General features: G+C 38.3%; 1 protein-coding gene and 1 pseudogene across 1 annotated transcript; both read left to right on the plus strand.

Moving 5' to 3' along the window:
* The first annotated feature begins 83 nt into the window (after positions 1-83).
* LOC123474243 lies at positions 84-1,894 on the plus strand. Its single transcript, XM_045176176.1, has 3 exons — positions 84-1,192; positions 1,271-1,441; positions 1,517-1,894. The coding sequence occupies exons 1-3, from the start codon at positions 388-390 to the stop codon at positions 1,867-1,869; spliced, it is 1,329 nt and encodes a 442-aa protein (XP_045032111.1). The 5' UTR covers positions 84-387; the 3' UTR covers positions 1,870-1,894.
* A 1,971-nt stretch (positions 1,895-3,865) lies between these two features.
* LOC123474349 lies at positions 3,866-5,252 on the plus strand (annotated as a pseudogene).
* Positions 5,253-24,859: the final 19,607 nt, after the last annotated feature.

The raw sequence follows: 24,859 nt of genomic DNA on the forward strand, positions 1-24,859 counted from the left end.
TGGCATTGTAGAACCTAAAAATAATCAAAAATGAGCAAACAAACTGCTTACTTTTGCCATTAACGGACTGTGTAATTCTTACTGCGTGATCGTGGGATATTTTCTCGTATACAAAATGACTGCAGAAGAGCTACATAAATTAACCTTACACATCATTGAAGAGATCGAGCACATTGGATACACTGCTGTAGGATTAGTTGCTGATAATGCCTCAACGAACACTAAAATGTTTAAACTGCTAAACCCAGAAGGGATGTTGTCGCATGAAATAACCCACCCAAATGATCCCTCAAGAAATTTTTTTTTAGCTTTGATTCTTCGCATATCATAAAAAATGTGCGAAATCAATTTATAGATCGCCCGCTGCAAAAAAAATGAAAATCTATCATGTTTCAATTCATCAAGAGGCTGTACGAGAAACAAAAGAAACTTTTCCTGAAATTTGTGAAGAAATTGACAAATAGGCATCTTGAGCCTACGAAAATAGAGCGACAGAATGTTCAAAAAGCACTTGACATTTTCAGTAGGCCTTTGGCGGCTGCGCTAGAAGCACTACGACGAAGGAAAGTATCGGGTTTTATGGGTTCAGAAGAAACCATATCATTCATGTTAAAAATAATTAAATGGTTTGAAATCCATGACGTATGTAACTACACCCAAGCCATTTATAAGCGGCTTCCAAATAAAGCCCTATTCACCTCTACTGATGACGCCAGACTGAAATGGCTGGAAGATTTCTTAAAGTGGCTTAAGGAGTGGCGTATCTCCAGCGTCGAAAAGAATCACTTCCTGACGTCGGAAACGTTTGAAGCAATAACGATAACTACAAAATCAACGATCGCAAAAATTTCGGATTTGCTGCGTGACGCTGGATTTACATTCGTACTAACACGACGGTTCAACAGCGATAACCTCGAAAGAAAATTTAGCGCTCTGCGACAAGCGAACGGCGGTAATTACAATATGGATGCAAAAGCAGCTATTTATGGTTTAGAAAAATTATTGCGCACGGGGATAACCTACAGTGCAATGAACTGCAATGTACCATTGGAACGAGAGCAGCAAAACAGAGGAAATGGAAAATTCATACGTAAAACTACACTGAGGAATCCGAAAAAGAGAGCTCTTGATGTCCTTTCAGCTCTCGGAATAGAAGATCGTGCAGTATTGGAAGAATTTAGAAGGCCCCCAGGTATTACGTCAATCCAAACCTACACAGTAATACCAATAATTACTTGTTTTTTAAATGTTAATTGTTATTTGTGTAAAGATTACGGTGGTAGTGATTGTGACGACAAACTTGCGACTGCGGTGACTGCCGTATTTCTTCTTTTGGTTATTGAGGAACGAGAGATTTGTGTGGCATGTAGAGAAGGCCTAAGGCACACACACATTCAAGATCCGCAAGCTAACGCCATTAATGCTTTGAATGATTGCCTAAGTATAAGAAAAAAAAATTATTTTGCATTGAAATTAAGGAAGTCTTTATTAATTACATTGTTTTTCTTGTGGATAGATCGTGGAGGATTAAACATTCCTTCAAAAGAATTTGTTCAAAGAATGTGGACCATCTACAGATTTGTTGAATTTGCCTTAAAGAAGCTACACAACACCAGGAAGACTCGTGAAGATCTCATCAGTTTTCTTACCCCACACATTGCTGGTTGTTCCACCTTTTGCTGTAGTCGAGGAAAGGAAATGCCTGCTGGAAACAAGCACAATGAACAGCTTGCGATTCTCATACTTTGGAAGTTCATTAATCCAATGCTTAATGGCTACGCAGCAACACTAACTGATTTGCAGACAAAGGCACATGTGGTTGGCAATAATAAAGTTGTCAATAGAAAATTTAATACACATTCCAAATGAAAAAGCTTCCAAATCTGTCACACAGAAAACGTTTCTAGAATAGCAGTCGAACCTTTGTATTGTTTTGTATGTTTTGACAAGGACTTGGTAACTAGAACTTACATTAGTCGCTAGGGGGCACCGGTGAAACGACTTTCTTCCCGTTCTCCTAATACTAAAACTTAAATATCTATTTCATTTCAAAGATTTTCTAAAATCCATTTGCATAATTGTAACCGCCTTTTAAAGCTCTATCGATTGATGTGTTTTATATATTTCCCCGTGAAATTGACCCACCCAACGGGCTTTAACACGGCGAGATAGGAAAAAAGTCCCGTCCTCTAGATGTAGTGGTCCATGCCTCGAATACGGAGTAGTTCTGAGGGTATCCGGTTTTCGGTTTTTTTGGTCTGGAAAAGGTTCTGGCAGGCGGATCCGCCTAAAAACGCCTTTCGGAATCGTGTTCTCTGATTCCTTCCACAGCGTGTAACTTCTGACAGTAACGTTAGTCTAGTAACGTTTGGAAATAGTTGAATACTGCTTTTTGATGTAACGAGTTGTAAGACACTGTAATTAAAAAGTTCGAAGGACCATGTATGACCTACGTAAGACAAGATATATATATATCTTGTATAAAGTCCGTGTACTCTTCCCAGTATAAAACCGAAGCCATGTAACTCTTGTTGGGGGACAAGAGTTGACCACATCGGAATTACCTACTGGTCGATGGAGATTGTTCTTTCCTGTTCCATCGAGTCTAGCGCACGACTCGATCTGATGTTGCGACGACGCCACTTTAAAAAAAATTTGAATGTAACTATCCACCAGAGGGCGCCTCAAAAATTTTTTCGTCTGCTTTTTCTATAACAGCTAATTAGGAACTGTCAATTTGTGTGTGTGTCTGTCTGTCAGCTATTAGCAGTTAGTTTTTTTTTCTTAAAATGGTTAACGCGAGTGCAGAGTGGTATGAAGTTGGGGTATTTCAATTTTCTAAAATTAGCCTTAAAGTAATTAAGGATTTTACTATCGACTCCAATGATAGTCAAGTGGTTCGGCAAGAAAGAAAAAGCTATTTAGCTCAACAGTATGTAAATGGGGAGTGTAAGACTTGTGGGTGGAAGTCACGTGTTCATTATGGTAATCCTTCCAATTGGGTCAGACATCTAAAGAACGTTTTTTGAAAATTTTTTGTATCGTTCAGAAACATGTTAGTTTACATTCTCAATATAAGGAGAGCATGAAGAATAAGACTGAGGGAAATAAAAGAGCTCGTTCACCAGATTAGTTTTTCTTGCAGTCCTCAAAAAAATTCCATCAAGAAAAAATTTCGACGTTGCTGGATCCTGTGACAATTTCAAGAAAGAAAGAACTTAAAAGCAAAGAAAAGAAATTGCCATCGGATATTCAAGAAAAGATCAAACTCCGTATTCTTGACTATATTGTTGCGGAAGGTCGGCCTCTTTCCACCGTTGGGTCTACTTATTTCCGAGACCTCTTAAATCAAATAGACCCAAAAATTGAAGTGATGTGTGTTCGTACTTTGAAAAAAATGGTTGCTAAAGCTTACATTAAATTCAAAGATAGCCTGAGGTGTCAATTTAATTGGGTAACTGAAGTTTGTTTGACTGCCGATATCTGGGGTTCAAACAAGCGCAGTTGTATGGATGTAACATGCCCATTGGCTAGTTACTTGTGAAACCGGAAAAATTGAGAGAAAATCAGCAGGTGTAGCCTGCAAGAGATTTGAAGGTAAAATGTTCTTTCTATTTGAATTTTTCTTCGTACTTTCTCTTAACTCATCAATGCTTTTATTGAATTAGGGTCCCACTCATACGACAAAATTGCCAAAATCATTGATGGCATTTTAAATGAATTTGCTTTGCACACCAAAGTGCATCAGATAGTAACCGACAATGGTTCTAATTTCGTTAAAGCATTCAAGGAATCTTCAGTAAGAATGTTCTCATTTTCCGCACACTGTGTAAACGAATTTATCACTATTTTTTATTAGGCTGAAATGTCAGAAAATTCCACCGAAAACCTCATTTTATTCGAAGATGATAACGATGATGATGCTGATGTAATTGCTCTAGTGGGACAAATTAACGACGACGAAGATGAGGATCTAGACGATATAAACGAGGCTGCTTCCCGTACAATTGACACTTTTGATATTATTCAAACAGAAGATTGTGATCCACCCATCATACTTCCAGATCATATAAGGTTATAATTATTACAGTTTTCAATCAAACCGATTTTTTTCTCATTTAGATGTGCTTTCTCATTTAGATGTGCTTCTCATACGCTCAATCTGATCGCCAGCGCCGATACGTAAGTCTCACCAATTTTGATATCAGGTCATTCCCCAAAAGAAATGCACTCAGGAAAGCTATGAGCAAAAAGACAGCCTTGTGGAACAAGATCGGTCGTTCAATAGTAGCAACTGAGCAGTCAAAAGAAGCTTTTGGTCTGTATAATCATTCTTCTTTTATTAATTATTAATTGAATAGCAATAATTAAATGTAACTAATAATTGAATTTAGGCGTAGCCCTTGTGACTCCATGTGCTACACGGTGGAACACCACTTGTGACAGCCTTTCATCTTTCTTTACTCATTATACAAGTTTAGAAAAAGCTAACTCTTTATTCAGTCTGCTTGGATTGCCACTTCTGACCAAGGAAGACATTGATCTCTTGATTGAGTACATGCAAGTGATGAAGTCTCTTGCAGCGGTGCTTGATATATTTCAAGGTGAAAAAGAGTGCTTTCTTGGGTTGGGAATAGTTCTACCGCTACTGTCTAGGCTGAAAAAAAAATTGAAACAGAGAGTTTTCCCTAATCTAGGAGCTATTCGTGACCGGATCATTTCGTCGATCGACCTAAGGTAAAGGCGATCATAGATTATTTGTTTGCTGCACTGACTGACTGCTTCTTTTTTTTTAATTTTCCAGGTTGTATGACGACCCTTTAGCTGTTTTCGCTGCACTCACCCATCCCTTTTTCAAATGTAACTGGATTGAAGATAAGGAAAAAAAGAGAGTTTGCATAATCCAGTTCAAGCAATTGCTGAGCCATACGGTGTCACCAGTGAGTGACAAGAGTTCGGTTTCTCTTACAGACGACTTTATCAACTTCTGCTCTACTGATCTAGCCAAGCCGGACGAAGTTGATTTATTTTAAGAGATCCAGAATTTAGCATAAAAATGCTGGACAGATATCCAGCTATTAAGAACCTTTTCAATACGTATAATACGGCCATTCCGTATAGTGCTCCTGTTGAGCGTTTGTTTAGTCAGGCAGCCTTAGTTCTTACAGTGCGACGGAATAGGTTTTCGGATGTATTACTTGAGATGTTAATATTGATTAAAATGTCTTTCAAATAGTATCGGACAACTTCTGATCTAATTAAATAAATGCAAAATGGAAATTTGACGTTTTTATGACTTAAGTCATGACTTTTGACGTAGGGAAATTGTTTGATGACGTTTGACGTTTTGACGTTGACTTTTTACGGAGGAAACTTCTATGACGTATGACTTTGACGTTTTTTTTAAACGTCAATTTTTTTTGATTGACATACCATTCCCTGGCCAAAAATAAACAACTCGGTGTAGTATTTGATATATTTTATTCACTCTACATTTGAGTTTTTGCTTACAGGAATTCAATATTACACTCTTACTAGACAGTAGAAAGAGAATTTGAAAAAATACACCGTTGTGGACAAGTGACATAGCCACACCACAACCTTGTGGTGTGGCGTCGTCCCTTGTTGTCAGATGTATTATGCTTTCTCCGTTAGACGATTACTTTAAAAAACTTTGAAATGAGCTTGAGCGTACGTGAGCTTGAGCTAAGCTCACGTTTCGGTGAGCTAGTTTCAGCTGTGGAATTATGTTAAGAAGTAAATGGAAGGGAAAGGATGGATTTAAATTATTTATGAATAATGCTGCAAAATTATATTCTGGGGGAACAACTATAGAAATTTCACAAGTAAAACGTTCAAAAAATATTTGAAAATAAATTAATGTATTTAACTTTATTGTAATGAATTACTGCAATCTAGTGGGAGAACATTTGGATTTGAAATTGGAGTATTCAATTTTTCAAATGTTGAAATAAATAGTTTTGGTGTTTCTGCAAAAAACGCAGATTGTTTTTCCTAATTAAACATTTGTAGGTTATGTTTTAATATCTGTATACATATAATTGGTTACTTCATTTGTCGGTGTTGAAAAATATTGTGGTGTTGATGGTTCTTTTGCTAATTCGTAGTTTGCTGATGAAATTATTGTTCTTTCAATTAATTCCTAAGTGTATCTTATTAATTTATTTATTGAAATAAAATTTGAAATTATATATCGATACATCAGTGAGAATTGATAATTTATCAAAAGATTCTCTTATGTCAAAGGCAGCTGTTTTTTACATTGGTTTATCTAACGCTATTGTTATTTTCTGTGAAAAGAATAGAAAAATTACAGGTAGGTGAATTTGTTTATATAAATCTATTTTACCTTTTCTAGTTCATTGGTTTTTTCTTGTACAAATGTTGGCATTTAATTCGCTACGGTAAGTTCACTTTTAAATTTTTAAATTTCCTTTGATATATCACATAGATGAAGTTTTAATTTTGTAGACCAGTGAACTTTTTTTGACATCTTTACAGGTGAATTAATATACAATATATGTATATTGAAATTGTAAATAGTCGATGTTGTCACATATTTTATTTTATTATTGAATAATATTGTGTTAATATGCATTTATTTTATTGTCAATGAAATTTTTTAGTCTACGTGTTTTTTATGATAAAGAAATGCAGTACTAGTTCTTGAATTTATTGTATTTTTTATCAATTTGGTGTTTTATTTACATATTTAGTAGTAGTCTACGCTTGTTGTTCAAAAATTGGCCAATACATTTCCTTGCTAGCTTACGTATGAGTTCAGGTGTGGCTCCATTTCAGTTTTTTCAAGCTTCAACAATGGATTCTGTGAATTTTAAGGTAAAGGGTTTTGTTATTTAATTAATTAAAAATATCATGTATTGTACTTTACTTACTCTAGATTTTTTCTAGATGTTTTTGGTTCATCACAGCTCGTGGAATGAATCCTGGCTTTCCTCCTTTTGATGACTTTTTATGAGCTATAGAACTATTGTTATTAATAATTTATACATAAAGATTATGTTATAATAAATACTTACTTTTCAAATATTCTTCAGTGAATATAGATGTTGTAAGTTCGTTTACAAATTTATTCATTAAAGCTGAAGAAAAAAAACTTCTAAGTGAATCGAAATCATCTTTAGTTTCCATAATTTTAAAACTTCAAACAAATTTAGCAAGAATAACAGAAGAAAACAAAAATAACAAGTTCAATATATATTTAAAATCTGCGTATTAAAAAATGTAACAAATTTTTACTCGATATCAGACAGTGTATCGTATTTGGGTATTAAAATAAAATTATTTTAAAATAAAATACTTAAAATACGTATTTTATTCGGTATTTGTATTAGGGCTGTTTCGTATTTGTATTTGTATTGGTCGTTTACGCTGAAAGTGAATAAAATACAAATACAAATACAAAATACTTTTTTTTCAAAGATTTGAAGTTTGTAAATTGGCAACAGTGTATGAATCGAAAGTAACTTCATTTTGACAGCGTTATTGCACCTGCAAAACGTTTTGCAATAGCTTTTTCTAGTTTTAAAACTTTCAATTGCATTTATCGTCGTCTGTTTTTCTCGTGTGTGTTTTCATTAAACCACAAGTTTCTTTAACGTATATCTCTAGTTCTCTACAAATCGGATGGTTTCTTATTACTGTTCGTTCTGAAGAACTTGTATAATACCCACGGTAAATGTTTAAGTTATTGAACATTCTTAAAATACGTAATGGCATAAACTAATTACTTGGCATATCCTCTGATTCAGTGACAAGAATGTCGGCAAGACAGAACCTTGGACAGACAGTTAAAAATAAAGGAGTAAGAGGCAAATAAGAATGGTGCAGTTTGACATCCTACGTTGCGCATTCTCCGCAAATGCTAAAATCAAATTTGTGTCCAATCTGTGGTACGCTGTCTACAGCGTCTTATAAGAAAACCAACCATTTCACTTTAAAAATATTGTTTTCTTCTCTATAACTATGTTTTACCTCACTGTTGTACCTAACAGTGGATTTGCTATTCATTTGCTGATAACCAAATTTTTCCCTCCATCTCCTTTTAAGTCTAATTTATTTGTAGTTAATTTTTGTTTAAGAGTCCTTTTATGTGATCGACATGGCTAGCAGTAGAACCCAAATTCTTTAGCTAGCTGGTGTATTGTTGTTCACTCCATAAACGTCAAACTTGTAAGTTTAACAAGATGAAGTGTTGCGTACAAAACTGTGAAAAGAATCACAAGGATGGAGTTAAATTTTTAATTTTTCTTAAAAAGAAAATTCACTGTTCAAACGAAGTACAACAACTCCAGAATTTGCGAAGGAAAGCGTGGGAGGTTTTTAGGAAAACTTAAAAATTTAACTTAAATTGGTGAATTATCACCAAATGAATAGCGAATCCACTGTTAGGCGTACCACAGATTGGACACAAATTTGATTTTCGCATTTTCGGAAATGCGCAACGTAGGATGTCCAACTGCTCCATAAAGGAAAAAAGTATTTTGTATTTGTATTTGTATTTGTATTTTATTTTATTTGGTATTTGAGGTTTTGGGAGAAAAAATGTATTTTGAAGGACGAATATTTTAAAATATAGTATTTGTATTTTTTAAATACTTGTTTTTTTTTCAAATACGATACACTGATATCAGATTGCTAGTGAAAAATACAAAAAAACCATGAGAGGATTAAGAATGAAATAAGGTAAATAAAGTAATTCGACTTAAAACTAAAAAAAATATATGTATAATTAACACTAAATTCACATCAAGAACCAACAAATAGAAAAATTGGAAAATGAGAACGGAGAGCTTAAGTTAACAATAAATAACCCAGAAATAGGCAATCAACATTTCTACGACAATATTTTGAAATATTAACAACAAGATTCCTTCGGTAATGTCCTTCGGGCAATTTTTTTGAAAAAAATTGTCTATAGACATGTAACGTGGGCCAAAGATAAACAGATTTGGATCCAAGATTTCTAAATTTCAATCAATTTATAGTGTTCATCTGCTGTAGTCTACTGTCCGGAATTAGCAACACGGGAGCTTATGTAAAAAAATGAAATTGCAATAACGAATTTGAAGAATTTTATACAACAAATGTACTACCGAATGCAATAGTTTTTTAAAATACACTTCTGGGAATCTAACCATATCAATATTGGCTAGGAGTTTAAGTCCTAAGTCTAGTAAGTTTAAGACCTATTAAGCGACTTAAAAAAAATTTCCAAAAATTAGAAAAACAATGACATTTGAAGAAAAAATGTTTTATTTCCTCATGAGTATTGAACAATTAAACTTAATGATGCCAGCGCAACACCTTACCACTACGCTGTTATTGACATAATGCGACTAGTATGAATAGCAGTTTAATTTTACATCATCTGCAGCAGTATACTGTCCGGAATTAGCAACACGGGGACTTATGTAAAAAAAATGAGAATGCAATCGTGAATTAGATGAAGATTTTTCCTCTAAAATAGACAACAAATTGAATTGTCTTGTAAAAGCAATTTCAGGGAATGTAACCATATAAATATTACTTAGGATAGTTTAAGTTTAAGACATACTAAGCGACTTAAAAATTTAACAAAATATACGCATAAAAAGGAAAAAACTAAATAAATTTTGTGTTTCAGAGAATATAGATCCATTGATCTTGGTGTTATGAGCCCAACACCTTACCGCTGAGCTATCACACACATACATGTAGATATAGCATCAAAAATTAGTTATCTTGTCAGCGCTGTGTAACTTTCTTCTCCATAGTCTCCGTTCTGGCAGCATGTTTACTACTGCAATATAAAAATATATATAAAAATCTACTGCTTAAAACATTTTGTTAAAGAAAACACCTGCTGTTTAGTGACTGTTATACAGCCTTCTGCACTGACTGCAATGCATTGACAGTTGTAAGGTTACGCAAACAAAATCAAATTCACTGCCTAGGATTCGGCAACCAGCTAGGTAACAATTACGCAAATTAATTTTTTTAAACTGTAATAGAATCAAATGAAAAAGCCACTATACCACGTATCAAATTTTGACAGAATTTTGTACAAAATTTGGGGACGATTGGTCATTCAGGGAAGAAACGTATATGGAAATACATAATGGACATTAAACCTTCTGAGATCTACTACTACTACCCTACCCTCTATACCCCACACTCTAAAATTGTTATAGTCCTGCGGTATATATACATATATACCCTAAGGGATAAATTATTATACATAGATAATTAACAGAGATAGAAGAGATGAAAAAATTTCTAAAGGAAAATGTGTTTCGACAGGAAATCAACAACAATGAGGAATTCATAAACAACGAAGAAGATTTAACTATAAATAATGAATTATCTGATGATGAATCAGATTTATCAATTGAAAACATCGAATTGACAGTAATAATTGTCTACCCCTATCTCGTACCATTTTTATCTCGTACCATCTATCTCGTACCGGTACGAGATCATCGGTACGAGATTGGAGCCCCCAAGAAAGCGGTACAGTGCCGGTCCACTTATACGACCACTTGGTGCAGCGGTCGTATAACCGGATGGTCGCATGACTGGTCGGACGCTATAGTAGTGATTAGCAGGGGACGACTGATTTTAATTTGATATGATGCGATATCGTTTGGCTTGTCTCAGTACAAAAGTGTATGAAATATTAAAAATGTAGGCTCAAATCAAATAGAAACAAGAATAGAAAAAATACGCCTAGCATTAAGAGTCTTGTTACGCGGATATACATTTTCTTTTACGTTTCCCATTCTTCACAAGTACAATAGCGATGCGTTCTGATCCACTTACAACAGAACACTGGCTGACGTAACGCACTTTTGTTCCAAAAAGTCCAGCCCTCTCACCTTAATGAAAATCAATAGTCATTTTAAAAAATAGACCTCGAAAAGGGATTATAATAATGCAACTGTCGGTACAGTATCCTGCACAAAAATCCGAACACCGATTTAATTTTTTAAAGCCACCTATTGGCGGGGTAAAGGGTTTTTTGTTTGTTTTTCTTTAAGAGGGAGGGTAGACGGGGTGATGATAATATATGAAACGAAATAATAAAAAACTACTTTAAATTTAATAAATCATGCTGAAGATTAAAATTAAAAAAATATTTAGCATAAATTGTTTAATTGCAAGTTATACACTTCTGATTTAACCTAAGTTCGACATTATCTTGACTTCTTAAAAATCCTGTATGTGATTTGTTATCGAAAAAACTCAAGTGTTTTACAACAATTCGATAGGATTGTTTGAAAATTATATGTATTAAATCTAAAGATTGGCGAGGAGGAATAATATTCGACTGTGGTGCGGGAGACCCGAGTTCAAACTCTGATATAGCGTAATGTTTTTTCAAGATTAGAGGTCCCATACATGTCATATTTATAGCCAAATGAAAGCCCGTTCGGACATCCTTAGAATATCCGACGGCACTGTTGAGGGTGGTCAAAACAAAAAAAAATTACATCAATAGGACATCCAAATCGGATATCGGACTGTCTCGAGGATATCAAAAAGATGTACTTAACATCCGATCCCGACATCTGTCGGACATCCGACGGACTGCATTGTGTTATGTGGAACAATGCAAAACTTACCTGAGCCAAACAATATAGCACCTGTCACCCTCAAATTAAGAAATCCTGATGTAGCACTTGGTGAGCTATCCAATACCCAAAAGACTAAACTAACACTAGAAATTACCCGAATCTTTGGTCACCTCCTAAAAATTCAACCAAACCAAGCTGGCACAGCCCTACTTCTCTACCCCAAAAGTGTAGAACAAAAACAGAAAATCCTGTCAACAACCTTCATCCTGGAACACGAAGTATCTGTAAACAGCGTGGAAGCCGAATGGCTCAACAAAGGAGTGGTTCATGGCATCCCGATTGAGCTCCATGAATCCTTTGAACTGGATGCTTTAATGAAAGACGCAGGAGCTGTAAACTACACAAATATCCCATCAAAGGCAAGCAACAGAACGAAAATCATAATTACCTTTCCATCAACCTCCATCCCCTGAAGCCTCTTGATCTCTGGTTGGAGCTACCCAATCAAACAATACATCCCCCGTCCTCTTCAATGTAAGAAATGTTGGAGGCTCAACCACTCCTAACGAGTATACATGCTAAAGGCAGTTTGTCCAAGATGCCATAAGGAACATGAGCAAACTGAGGCCTGCAAACATCCTAAATTCTGTATCAACTGTACCAGCTATGAGCTTTGCTCGACAGATTCAGTTTGCCCACTGTGAAAAAGAAAAGAAGCAATTATCAAGATCGCAATGAACCAGAAAATCTCATTCACAGAGGCAGAAACAAAACTGAGTCAAAATACTCACCAACAATGGAGAAACGACACAGAGAGCCACCAAGCCGAAGCAGCACACAATGACGCAGCCCCTGAAACCAAAACTGCGGAATTCAATGCCGAAATTTAAGCACTGAAAAAAAAAGAATATCTGCTTTGGAACAAAAACAAAGAGCAACAGAAGAAGCAATCCAAAAAATTGAATACAATGTCGCCAAACTTCCTCAAATAGAACAGAAAGTTTCCTCATTAGAAAAAGTCAGACAGTTTAACGCTAATAAACTCTCAAACCAATTAGATGAAAAATTTTCGATGCTGCTCGACAACCTATCAATAAAAAAGCCAGGAACCTCAATGAAGCTTCTGAAATCTAAAGGCAAACACTTAAGTGCGCACAACAGTAACACAACAGTGTTACGTTGGATATACTCACGAACGTGCAAATTTGAAGTTTTCGTGAACAATCGTGTTGGAAAAATCGTCAGAAACACCAATCTTCGGCAGTGGCGTCATGTAGCTGGAGTCAAAAATCCAGGTGACCTGTGCAGTCGTGGTATTGACCCACAGAACGTAAACGAGTTGTTCCAGTTTCATCAAGGACCGCAGTTCTTGCAACTCGATCCATCTGAATGGAACAATTGGGTTGACATTGCTGAACCGAAAGAGAGTGACGTGAATGTGATTCGCATCTTGGCAGTAAAAACAGAAGATGAGAACCATCCCGTAGACCAGTGCGTAAAAATACTGTTCGAGTTTGCTTAGAATTCAGAGAACTCTAGCCTGGTGTTTGAGATTCGTGAGAAATACACAATCCAGAAAACGTGGGGACCAACTGACAGTTGGGGAGTTAACGGCGTTAGAAATGTCAACGTCGTTAGTGATTAGCGTCAAACGTGCTCAAGTGTTAGCTTTCAATGAAGAAATCTATGCCTTAAGAAAAAACCTGGAACTACCGCTGACGTCTAAACTTCGTCCTTTCAAGCCATTTTTAGATGACGTCGGACAGTTACGGGTAGGTTGACGTATCCACCACGCCCCGGTAGACTACTAAGCAAAACATCCTATTCTGCTACCAGGAGATCAGTTGTTGACTCAACGGATAGTGTGGGATCATCACGTGAAAAATTTGCATGTGAAAGCTGAGACGTTGTTAGCAAGTATACGTTCACGTTACTGGATACTTTCTGGTCGGAAAGTCATCAAATCAGTCGTGAATAATTGCTGGCCTTGTAAACGCCGATCGTCGAAGCCAATGCAGCCCTTTATGGCATTGCTTCCAGTACATCGGCTTACCCCGTATCGCCTTGCTTTTTCCTTCACGGAGATCGATTACTTCGGTCCTCTTACTGTACGTGTTGGTGGAAGAGGTGTAAGGCACGAAAAGCGATGGATCAGTCTTTTCATGTGTCTAACAACCAGGGCTGTTCATCTAAAAACTTCAGATGGACTCAGTCTGGAAGAATTCTTGCGTTGCTCCACCCGGTTCGTCAGTGTACGTGGAAAACCAGATGTAATTTACAGCTACAACGGAACCAACCTTGTTACAGCCGAGCAAGAACTTCGCCAGGCTCTGGAAGAACTCCAGACCATAATGTCCTGTCAGCAGATAGATTGGCATTTTTCTCCTATGTATGGGCTCCATTTCGGGGGAGTATGGGAAAGATTGGTTCAATCGTGCAAACGTGCGATGAAAATCAATGTTGGGACTCGCCTCGTCACTGATCGTGCCCTAAGAACCGTCGTTGCCGAGGTAGCCGCCTTGCTCAATTCAAGACCACTGACTCATCTCAGCATGTATCCTGACGACCCTGATCCCCTAACACCGAATCACTTTCTACACGGTGGGGCACGTCCTTATACACCGCTAAAGTTATCAGATGAAGAAAACGTAGACGTATCCGCAAAGCAATTTCTGCAAAGCCAGGCCAGCATTCAACATTTTTGGAATCGATGGCTACGTGAATACGTTCCTCATCTGACTGAAAGTGGGCCGAAAATCGGCCAAATGTTACTGTGGGGGATATAGTGCTTGTTATTGAATCAAATACCTTACGTGTGCAGTGGCCATTAGGCAAAATGATAGAAATAATGCCCATTGTCGCTGACAATGTCGTTAGAGTGGTTAAAGTGAAGCTTGTGGACCACAAAAGCCCGTTTATACGCCCTGTGACAAAGCTCTGTGTTTTAGCTATGGCCAAAGAGCAAGGGGTAAAATGGATACCGACCACCTGCCTCTCCCCTTTCTTCACTTTCGGGGTACAGCATGGATGTTGAGGAACATGAAGTGCTAGCAGGAGCCTGGATCAGCCAACATGAAGCCGAACCCAATGAATAACACACTAAAATGTATACAATTCAATGCCAGAGGACTGAATAAAGATTTTAAAAATGAATTCAAAACATACCTTAACCAGACCCAACCTGATGTAGTCCTTCTATCCGAAACTAGGTGGACCAACAACTATGTACCAACATTCTCCAACTACAAAAATTGCTTCTTGAATCGTGAAATAGGAAAAGGTGGTGTTTCTTTTCTTGTCAAAAAGGATCTTCAAATGGCAAGGATACCTGTAAAACAATTCCTAAAGAGTAGGACAGTGGACGTTTCTGTAACAATCTCAACAAAAACTAAAATTCATATCTACTCAATATACTGTCCTGATGGTAATGAATCAATCCTGAACCTTCTGTATTATCTCCCTGGAAGAACAAATCATTGCATAATAGGAGGTGATTTTAATGGCCATAGCCCTCGGTGGTTCAACTCGCATCTATCTAATAAAATCGGAAGAGAAATAAGTAATTTTCTTACAAATTCGGACAATTTTACGCTACTCACCCCTAAAAACCTCCCAACAAGAATTTATTCAGTCACTATGAAAAAATCAACCTTGGACCTCACCATAATGTCAACACAGCTAGCTCTTTGTTCATCAATCAAACTCGGCCCATATCTAGGGAGTGACCATCTGCCGATAGTCTTTAGACTTCTAACGAAGGAGAAGATAATAAAACAAAAAATACAACTAAAATGGAAATTTAAAGAAAAAGAATGGCCAAAATGGAATGAGTCCATAACCAGGAAACTTGCGGAAAAGAAGTGCATGGAATCCGGAAAACCAAAATTAGCATTCAGCATCTTCCACAAGTTCGTCCTTGAATCATAGAAAGAAATTTTTAATCTTAATAATGAAATAAGATGTACAAAAAACATAAACAAACCATGGGGAAATGAAGATTGCTCGAAGAAAATAGCTGAATATTGAAGAGCCTGGAAGGAATATACTAAATGGCCAACACCAGAAAACAGAACAGCTTACAATAGAGCGATGGCATTAAAGAAAAAAACTACAGGGGAAGGGAAAAAAAAAGAATGGGACACAAAACATAAAAATGTAGACATAATAAACCCTAAAGTTGCATGTAATTTCATCAACGCAATGAGAAGTTTACCCAATAAATCACTGGAATCCAACCAGTTCACTTTTCCATGTGGTACACGAATCACAGAACCTAAGAAAAAGACCCAAATTCTTCTTGAAGTATTTAGTAAACACCAAACCAACCCACAGTTAAGACAAAAAAAAAATGGAAAATGAAATGAAATAAGAAATAAGAATTGCAGTAAATGCAGGCAGCATTCTGGATGAAACTATTACACGCGAAGAACTAGTGACAGCCATAAGCCAATTGAGACAATCAAGGATGGGTGAAGACCTCGTGCACAACAACATGCTCCAACATCTTAATGGGGAAAACATAAATCAACTACTGCGTCTATTTAACCTATCACTTAACCATTCTTTTATCCCTCCCGAATGGAAAACATCCATCATATGTCCTATCTTGAAAACGAAATAAAGAGCCGGGTAATCCAGACTCATATCGACCTTTAGCCCTTACTTCATGCGGAAGCAAACTTATGGAAAAATACTAGCCAAAAGAATAGCTTGGTTCCTAGAGACAAACTACCTGCTCCCAAACAGCCAAGCAGGATTCAGAGAGGCAAGATCTACTATAGACTAAATTATGACATTGGAAGCTAAAATCAAAGAAGGCTTCAACAAAAAATTAAATACGTACGCCATCTTCCTAGATCTCTGCAATGTGTATGACTCGACATGGCACGAGGCGATTTTATTCAAGATGGCTAGACTGGAAGTGAAGGGGAAAACCTTAAAATGGATAAAAAACTTTTTAAAGAACAGAACAATGAAAGTGAGAATCGACGTTGAAATCTCAGAGACTACCTCCCAAAAAGTCAGCGTTCCACAAGGCTCAGTCCTGAGGGAGTCCGTTACTATGCCTGATTATGATGTCTGATTTCCCTAAATCATCCAGATTATGTGGTAATCTAGAGTTCGCAGATGAATTCGTTACATATTGCAGAGCTTCAAACAACTGTTCAGCGAGACTCATAATGCAACCACACGTGCGACGTCATCAAGCCCTCCCTCTCCACATTCAACAGTTGTACAGACGTCGATGACGACGATGCCATCCAGCTCTCCGTCTCCGCATTCAACAGTTGTGCAACCACCGATGACTACAATACCATCAGGCTCTTCGTCTCCACATTCAACAGTTGTTCAGCCGTCGTCTCATCATTCACCATCAAGCACGTCCGGAACGTCGGCGAAAGTGGCAAGAGGACGGGAGGGGGAACAAAACGAACGGCGCAAAAAAATGGAAATTCGGGTGTTTCGAAAAGATCCCTCCAACCTTTAACTATGGCTTACACTTGGGCGAGGAAATATTTTGTCTTTGCTGAATGGTCCCAAAAATATGTATACCTATCTGATCTCCCACCCACAGTAACCGAAGTCATCCCTTTGCAGGAAGACCCGCTTGCTGTTACCCAATTGTGCTAAAAAATTGTGCTAAAAATTAAAAAAATTCTTGCCATCTACCCATAAAGGGAAAAAATGTCTGCAACTCAGATTCCTGTCATTGCCATCTACTGACAGTTAAATCAAGAACAAGAACTTGTAAAGGTAATCGTACTGACGTACGGATACTGACTTAAGTGTATGTTTCGCTGGTGACAATGGGCGAAATGTGAATGTATGTTTTCCGTGTTTACTAATGTTGTGTTCCAAAATCTCTTTAAGTCAACCCAGAATTTTTTACTACTTTATCGGAACTGTTCGAGTTGAACTGTGATTGTGACTGCTGTGTTCGACGAAATTTCATTTTTCCCTATGAGACTAAGAGGCTGGCTAACTAGGCTGTTCATAGAAAAAACAACCAGGTATATCAATGCATTTTCATTCTAAGTTCATAGTCATGTTAACCATAGTAAATTTTGTTTTTAATAAATTTAACAGATTGTCCCAGCAAAGAGAAAGGTGCATGCCAAGACATATGGCTCAGCCCCATTCAATTCAACAAGGGAAGGCTCAAATAGTTAAACATTATTGATTGCTCTTGTAATGATGCACAAGGAGAATACCACCAGTTGTGAACATGGGAGAAGCAGGCAGTAGGCAAGTAAACTTTTCAGAAATCCTTTCGTGCTGATTTTGCTGATCTCTTTCTTATGTTTAGAATTGACATGACTGCAAATTAAGTCAGAGTATACATTTTTTGTGGCAAAGGGATCAATGAATATGAAGTTTACTTTGACCAAGCTGTAGACTCAAAGTCTATTCGCTTCCAGATGCTAAACCAGAACACGAGACAAAGTAGGCATTGCAAAGACATTTGATGGTGTGCCCCTTTACTGCCCTCACTAATTTGGGAACAATATAACATCAGTTTTATTTTTTGATCAACTTAAGAATTTAATTTCTCTTTGTTTCTTTTTACTTCTCAGGTAAAATTGTTTCAGTATACTGATCCTGCAGCTGAAGCGCGTGTTGCGAATAGCATTTCATTTTTACAACGTCCTAGTCAGGAAAATAACTGGAATCTTGGGAATGGTGACACTAAATAGGTTTTTAATTGTGACTAATCATTCAGACTTCAAAGTACTAATGTATTTGTATCATTTCTATTTACATCAGATGGTATCGTGATGTACTCCAATGAGCATAATTATTCCTTCAGTTGCCATAAGAGTAGATGTGTCCTGCCCACACAGAAGCCAGAAGACCAAGTCTCATGTCATCAAAAGAAAGCTCATGTTCTGTCGGTTCTGAATTGATTAAACTTCCCATGTATAATTTATAATAAAACACATTTGTTTGGAGGATAAAATGGCACTCGTTGATGGGTTTCACTAAGCTGTACTCTAGCGTTTCAAATATTTTGGTGCTCAATTAAGTCAAGACGATCTTGGCCATGCCTCACACTTTTGTGTAGCGTCACAATTGTATTGTTTTGAATTGAAATTCTCGCTGGTCACGTACGTGTTTATTTGAATACAATAAAAAAGATTTATCTAATATTTCTCTTTGATTGCATTGCTTTTGAACGCTATATCCTGACTCGTCTATTTTTATATAAATCTACATAATTATCCATTAAGATATCATAAACACTGGTAAATTAGTGCATAAGCTAGTACGGTCGTCGAGACTCATGAAGTCGGGACGAAGCCCCATTCCCCCCGCCGGTCTTTAATGGCAAGTGCCGTACAAAAAAAAATCCCAAAATTACGTCATATCTTGAAAATCGTTCTTCTTAGCGAGTTTTGGTCTTCGTATTTTTGTATCTAAACATGTTTAAAGTTATAATTATCAAGAAAAAACTGAAAAAAAATTCCATCCCAAACGGCTTTCATTCAACGATGGCGGCGGTCGTGGGCCCACAGTCGGGGCTGTTTAGCGCATGAGTTCGTACCGGGTGGTAAAATCTTGCGAAATTAATTGCATGTGATCGATTAAAGATAGAGAAATTCTGTGTTCAGAAAATGAATTGGCGTGTAATTATCTCTCAAAAAATATAAAAATTTAATTATGCGCGTAAAAAATGTGCCTGGGGCAGAAAACTGCGATAAAGTTTGTTCGCCTTCCTGTGAAGTAAAACACTCGTACTCCCATACGGATGGTAGTCGACACTCAGCCGGACTTCGGCTCGTGTTAGGCCGATGATTTTCCCACCTCTCCCAGAACTTTTGGGTGTGTTTAGGGATACTTTCATTCTAATTTTTTTTCGTACTGTGTTTATGGCTAGATAGGAAATCCTACTTGACGTACCATAACAAAAAAGACATATTTTTTGGAGTGTATGTGATTTGTTGCTGTTTTCATTTTCATTTTGAGAATGATTTGTAGCATACCGTAAGTTCAACGTTAACTATTATGAAGAATACAAAGTAACAGGTAATTATACAAGGTCAGGAATATTTAATTCTCTAATGTATTAGATAACTTTTAAATTTTGCTAATTTTAAATCTGCTGAGACTGATTGAAACCTGCTTTTATAGTCAGGTCAATAAAGCCAGTCAACATTGAAAATATTAACATAACAGAAGCAGATGTAATATATATGTATTTTCTTATAATCATTAGGCATTGGAAATATATAATCCTACAGCTAAGAGACCAGACTATTCCATGCTCATCCATCTTCGCTCAAGTCAGCACACTTCATGGTCATTCGACAGACACTTTTCTCCTGCATGGCAGTTCAAGCTAGATTATACGGTCTTGAAGAATGGTTCTTATCTTTCTAAACAACTCTTGTAAGTTACAAGATATGCATCTTATACAAGCAGATTTCCTTCCTCAAAGGTACAGTTCTGAGGTAGTACGATAGTCTTACATATTTTTATCCATTCCTCAAGAAAATATTGTTGACTCGATAAATCAAAATATATAATTTTTTCACTTAATAAAAGCAGTTTTCAGTTAAGAGACAACCAAGGTTGGATTACTTGTTAAAAAATAGACAAAATTGAAACCATAAGAATTGTTCACTGATTTATTATTGTAAGAACTGAACGAGATGAATGCACTTTATTTTCTTGCCCTAAATAACACAGTCTTCATCATCTAAATCATCTCCCAAAACAATTCCTCTGCTCTGTGATTTTCATTATCCGGGGCATTTGATTTGGGATTTATTCCAACGTCTTCACTGCCAGACTCATCGGTTTCGAAATCTTCATAGTCATAATCATCGTCCTCATCTTCATCTGCATCTTCTTCGTCGAAATCTTCATCCGCGTTTGGGATGGTTCCGGAAAAATCCTCTGACAGGATCGAATGTTCAAGTAGTTCCTCATCATCCATCCCCTCCTTTGCCTTCAACAAATCATTTCTAAGCAAATCCAAACCCGTCGATGCGATACAACTAAGGTTATAGATTTCGCTTTGAATAAGAAAGTTTGACCCAGACAGTATTTATTTCTCATCTAGTCCCATATAGCACATTTCTGCCGTCGGATGTCCGAATCATGGCCGAACATCCGTTATATATCTATGTACTCAATGTGTAGTTCCAGGGATGTCCTTGGAAATGCAATGGATGTGCGAAAATTATATTCTACGGACCTCCTACCAACAGCCAAGAAGATTTTCAATTGTTTCATTTAAGGATCGGCCTCGAGCCAATCGGGGCGCTTTTTTGCGAATCGGGTTTCTCATTTCGGGCCATCGAGGCGTGGCTCAGAGTGGAAAATTCTTCTCCCCGAACTCAATTAGGGTTTGCAATCAATTGGATTGCAATCAATCGATTCATCAATGCAAAAAACATTATCGATTGACTGTTTCACCCGATCTATCCGATAACAACCCCGATAATAGCTCGTTCTACCCGCTTGCCCCGATTTTTACTCTGAAACCAAAAGAACGGCATTTTTTTTTATTGCTTCGGGGCAACGAGTTAACCTAAAATTTTTCCCCGCACCGCCCTGGTTGAAAAAGTGTCCCCTAAATTCAACCCCGAATGCACTTTATCGGTGCGGGGCGGTTAACTCGATTAGAACTAATTGGGGCCGATCACTAAGTTTCATTATTAATTCCAAAAGGGGAAAACTTAACCGTGTTCAAATTTTTCCCTTGAACGTATTTTTATTTTAAGTCCAGCATTTAATACGAAAAATTGAAAAAATAAAGGAGTAATTATCTATTTGCCAGATGGTTTATTTTTAAATTTATTACAAAAAATGAATAAAATATATGTAAGTCGTGAGTTTGTTTGCACAGGCTTTCCGTTTAGCTTACGGGAACCAAGCCATTGGAAATTAACTCACAGAAAATAAATATTATTCGGCATCTAATAATATTCAAAGCAAGTATACTTATGATAGGATTTTAATTTCAAATAATAAAAAACTACTTTAAACTTAATAAATCATGCTGAAGTTTAAAATTCAGAAAATATTAAGCATAAATTGTTTAATTTCAATTTATGCACTTCTGGTTTAACCTAAGTTCGACATCATCTTGACTTCTTAAAAATCCTGTATGTGATTTGATATCGAAAAAGCTCAGGTGTTTTACAACAATTCGATTGTATTGTTCGAAAATGATACATAATACATCTATAGATTGGCACAGTGGTTTAGTTTATTGAGGGGTTTCCGGAAGGGGAATAAACATGTATGGGGTAGGTGCATTTTAAAATATTAATAAAATTACATAAATAAAATAAATGGGAAAGAGTCTACTATTCTACTGGATAGGGAGTTTCTACGGGACGAGGCGGGATATCCTCAGCTTCGGGGTTTGGTGCACCATGATGGAAATGGGCACACACCATATCCATTGATCCCTGGATCGCTGCCAATCGGAAAGGAAACCCGGTCTCGTTTTCCTTTCCGCATCGGCGGCAACTTGTATCTTGCTCCTGTGAGAAGAACCACGAGTGCCCCCGAAGAGGAAGGATGTCGAGCCGGGCCCTGTGAAGATATCTCCAGTCTCGGAAGGAGAGGGGCGTACGGCAGGATAACAGGCGAGCCATGTCTTTCAACTTGTCTTCCAGGAAGAGGCCAGTGGCAACTACTCCCTGGTGGCTCTTGTCAGAAATTAGGTCCCTGGTATAGCGCTGCCGAGCTACTTTCCGAAGTCCGCGGACTGCCTTGACTTGGTTTACGGAGACTTCATCGGCGACAATTCTTGGATTTTCGTCGCCGGATACATCAATCCGCACTCCTAGTCGTTTGGCAGCTTGGTGGGCAAGAGTCCAAAGATTGGACCCTGCCTCCGCGTACCTCAGTCTGTAGAGACCCCCATCCACGGATCCCGAAAGATATTCCCCAACTGGCAACACTCCTGGATGCTCGTTTCTGAACCCTCGCCGGATGGTGTCATGGAGCTGCTCTCGGCATATGTTCCTCACTGTAGGGTCTCTACAAGTGAGGAGCTGAGCAGCCCTAGCGATGGTCAAGATATCGGCATCATCAGTGAGGCGGCATGTTCCTAGGCCCCCAACCCGCTGGTCCACGTAGAAAAACGGGACTTTTGCGTGATTGGGAAGGTTGCTAATAAGGCCTAGAAACTTCCTGTACTCAGTGTCCAGTTGGGTAAGGCAGTCTTTCAGGACCCGACCCGAAGCGAGGTGATGTGAAAGGGAGGGAAGAAGGTGGCTACGGAAGATTTCAAGTTTTTGCCATGGTGCGAGGTGGGAGGCGGCAATCTTGTCGAGGTTAGGGATAAGGTCAGTTGGTGGTCGGAACCGCAATTTTCCTCCGATCGGTGTACCAAGATATGTTTCTTGGTCGTCTGGACCCAAGCACCGAATTAATTGATCACCAATTCGGCACTGGGCGTCAGACGGCTTGCCTTTGTCGAAGACCAGGCAAGCACACATCCCGGCATTCAATTGCAGCCCCAAGGTGTTTGCGGTGAGGGTAAAAACGTTTAAAATGTTTTGGAGCTCGAAGGGAGAATTTGTAACCACGGCAATGTCGTCAGCATATGCCGTGGTTTTCACGAGCGAGCCAAATAATAAAAATCCGGGGTTAATATTGGACTTTCCGGCCCTGACGAGGGGCTCGGAAGCCAGGTTAAAAATAGGGTAGCTAAGAGCATCACCCTGGCGAACACCTGCTGTCGGGAAAATGCGGATTGATTCTTTCCCAACGGCAAAATCCATCCGATTTCCCGAATATATATCCACCAGGATGCGCCGGAGGTCCTCTGGTATTGGAAGTGATGTGAACAGCTCATTCAGAACGGCGTGAGGCACAGATCCAAACGCGTTGCACATGTCCAGCCATGCTATAGACATGTGCTTACGTTTGGTCTTTGTTCCTCGACAACCGTCTGTAAGAGCTGTGTATGTTCCTGAATACCATGGACCCCCGGGAGGAAACCCTTTTGCTCGGTTGACTGTTCGCGATATTTTCCAACAAATAGGAATCCCTAGCTTCCAAACCATATTACAAACTGTTTTCAGCAGAATGCAGTTGGGGTCGATGGCTCTAAGATGACGGTATTCTAGGCCATCAACCCCTGGTGATATGTTGGTAGCCCGGCGAAGCTTAGCTTCAAGCTCTTGTTGGGTTGGCGCACGATTAAAGAAGTTCATCTGGTTCTCTGAAGGTTGGGACCAGTCGCAGGTGTCGTAGAGTTCCCCGCACTTTGGCACTGCTGCGGAGATGGTCTCAATCGGTTGTAAGTCCTCTTGAGATATTCCTCCGCAGCTTGTACAGTACCATCGTAGGAGGGTGAACGGTCTTCGAGCACCTCTCGAACGGCTCTTCTTGGGTAAATGTTGAAGAGCCGCTGAATCTTTCTCGCCTCGTAGGCCTTTTGCTTTATATGTCACCGGGCCTTCTGCATCTGCCGGTTTTGGTTTCTTTTTCTTTTGTCAGGGTTTCCTCGGGGTTGTTCTGGGCTAGGGTCTTGTAAAATTTGTGCTTTAGGGAGCCAGTCAGCTGTGGAACGTTCGAGGACGTCGTCTAGGTCATGTAGAGTCTCACAGCTCAAGAAGGCAGGAACCCAGAGACTGACAAAATCGTCTCTCACTCGTTCAATTTATACACTTATCATGGAGCTGCTCTCGACATATGTTCCTCACTGTAGGGTCTCTACAAGTGAGGAGCTGAGCCGCCCTGGCGATGGTCCAGATATCGGCATCATCAGTGAGGCGGCATGTTCCTAGGCCCCCAACCCGCCGGTCCGCGTAGAAAAACGGGACCGTTGCGTGATTGGGAAGGTTGCAAATAAGGCCTAGAAACTTCCTACACTCAGTGTCCAGTTGGGTAAGACAGTCTTTCAGGACCCGACCCGAAGCGAGGTGATGGGAAAGGGAGGGAAGAAGGTGGCTACGGAAGATTTCAAGTTTTTGCCATGGTGCGAGGTGGGAGGCGGCAATCTTGTCGTGGGCAATCTGGGTGCCGCGCGACTTAAGTGTCCGCGATGCCTCAAATACAAACGGCTCTTTAAAAAATAAAGGTCGCTTTAAGCATTTTTTTTTTCTTATCGAATAATTATTATCGAATAATATTCGACTGTGGTGCGGGAGACCCGAGTTCGAATCCTGATATAGCCTAATATTTTTTCAAGATTATAGGTCTAATACATGTCATATTTATAGCCAAATGAAAGCCCGTTCGGATATCCTTTAAATGTCCGACGGCGCTGTTGAGGGCGGTCAAAACCAAAAATT

The sequence above is a fragment of the Daphnia magna genome, linkage group LG7, assembly GCF_020631705.1.
Source record: "Daphnia magna isolate NIES linkage group LG7, ASM2063170v1.1, whole genome shotgun sequence".
Taxonomy (NCBI): Eukaryota; Metazoa; Arthropoda; class Branchiopoda; order Diplostraca; family Daphniidae; genus Daphnia; species Daphnia magna.

Bases quoted from the DNA above. Each gene is read 5' to 3' on its own strand.
- LOC123474243 (XM_045176176.1), top strand. From the start codon at position 388: ATGTTTCAATTCATCAAGAGGCTGTACGAGAAACAAAAGAAACTTTTC. The intron at 1,193-1,270 runs GTATTACGTCAA...ATTTGTGTAAAG, and splicing joins AGAATTTAGAAGGCCCCCAG to ATTACGGTGGTAGTGATTGT. The intron at 1,442-1,516 runs GTATAAGAAAAA...TCTTGTGGATAG, and splicing joins TGCTTTGAATGATTGCCTAA to ATCGTGGAGGATTAAACATT.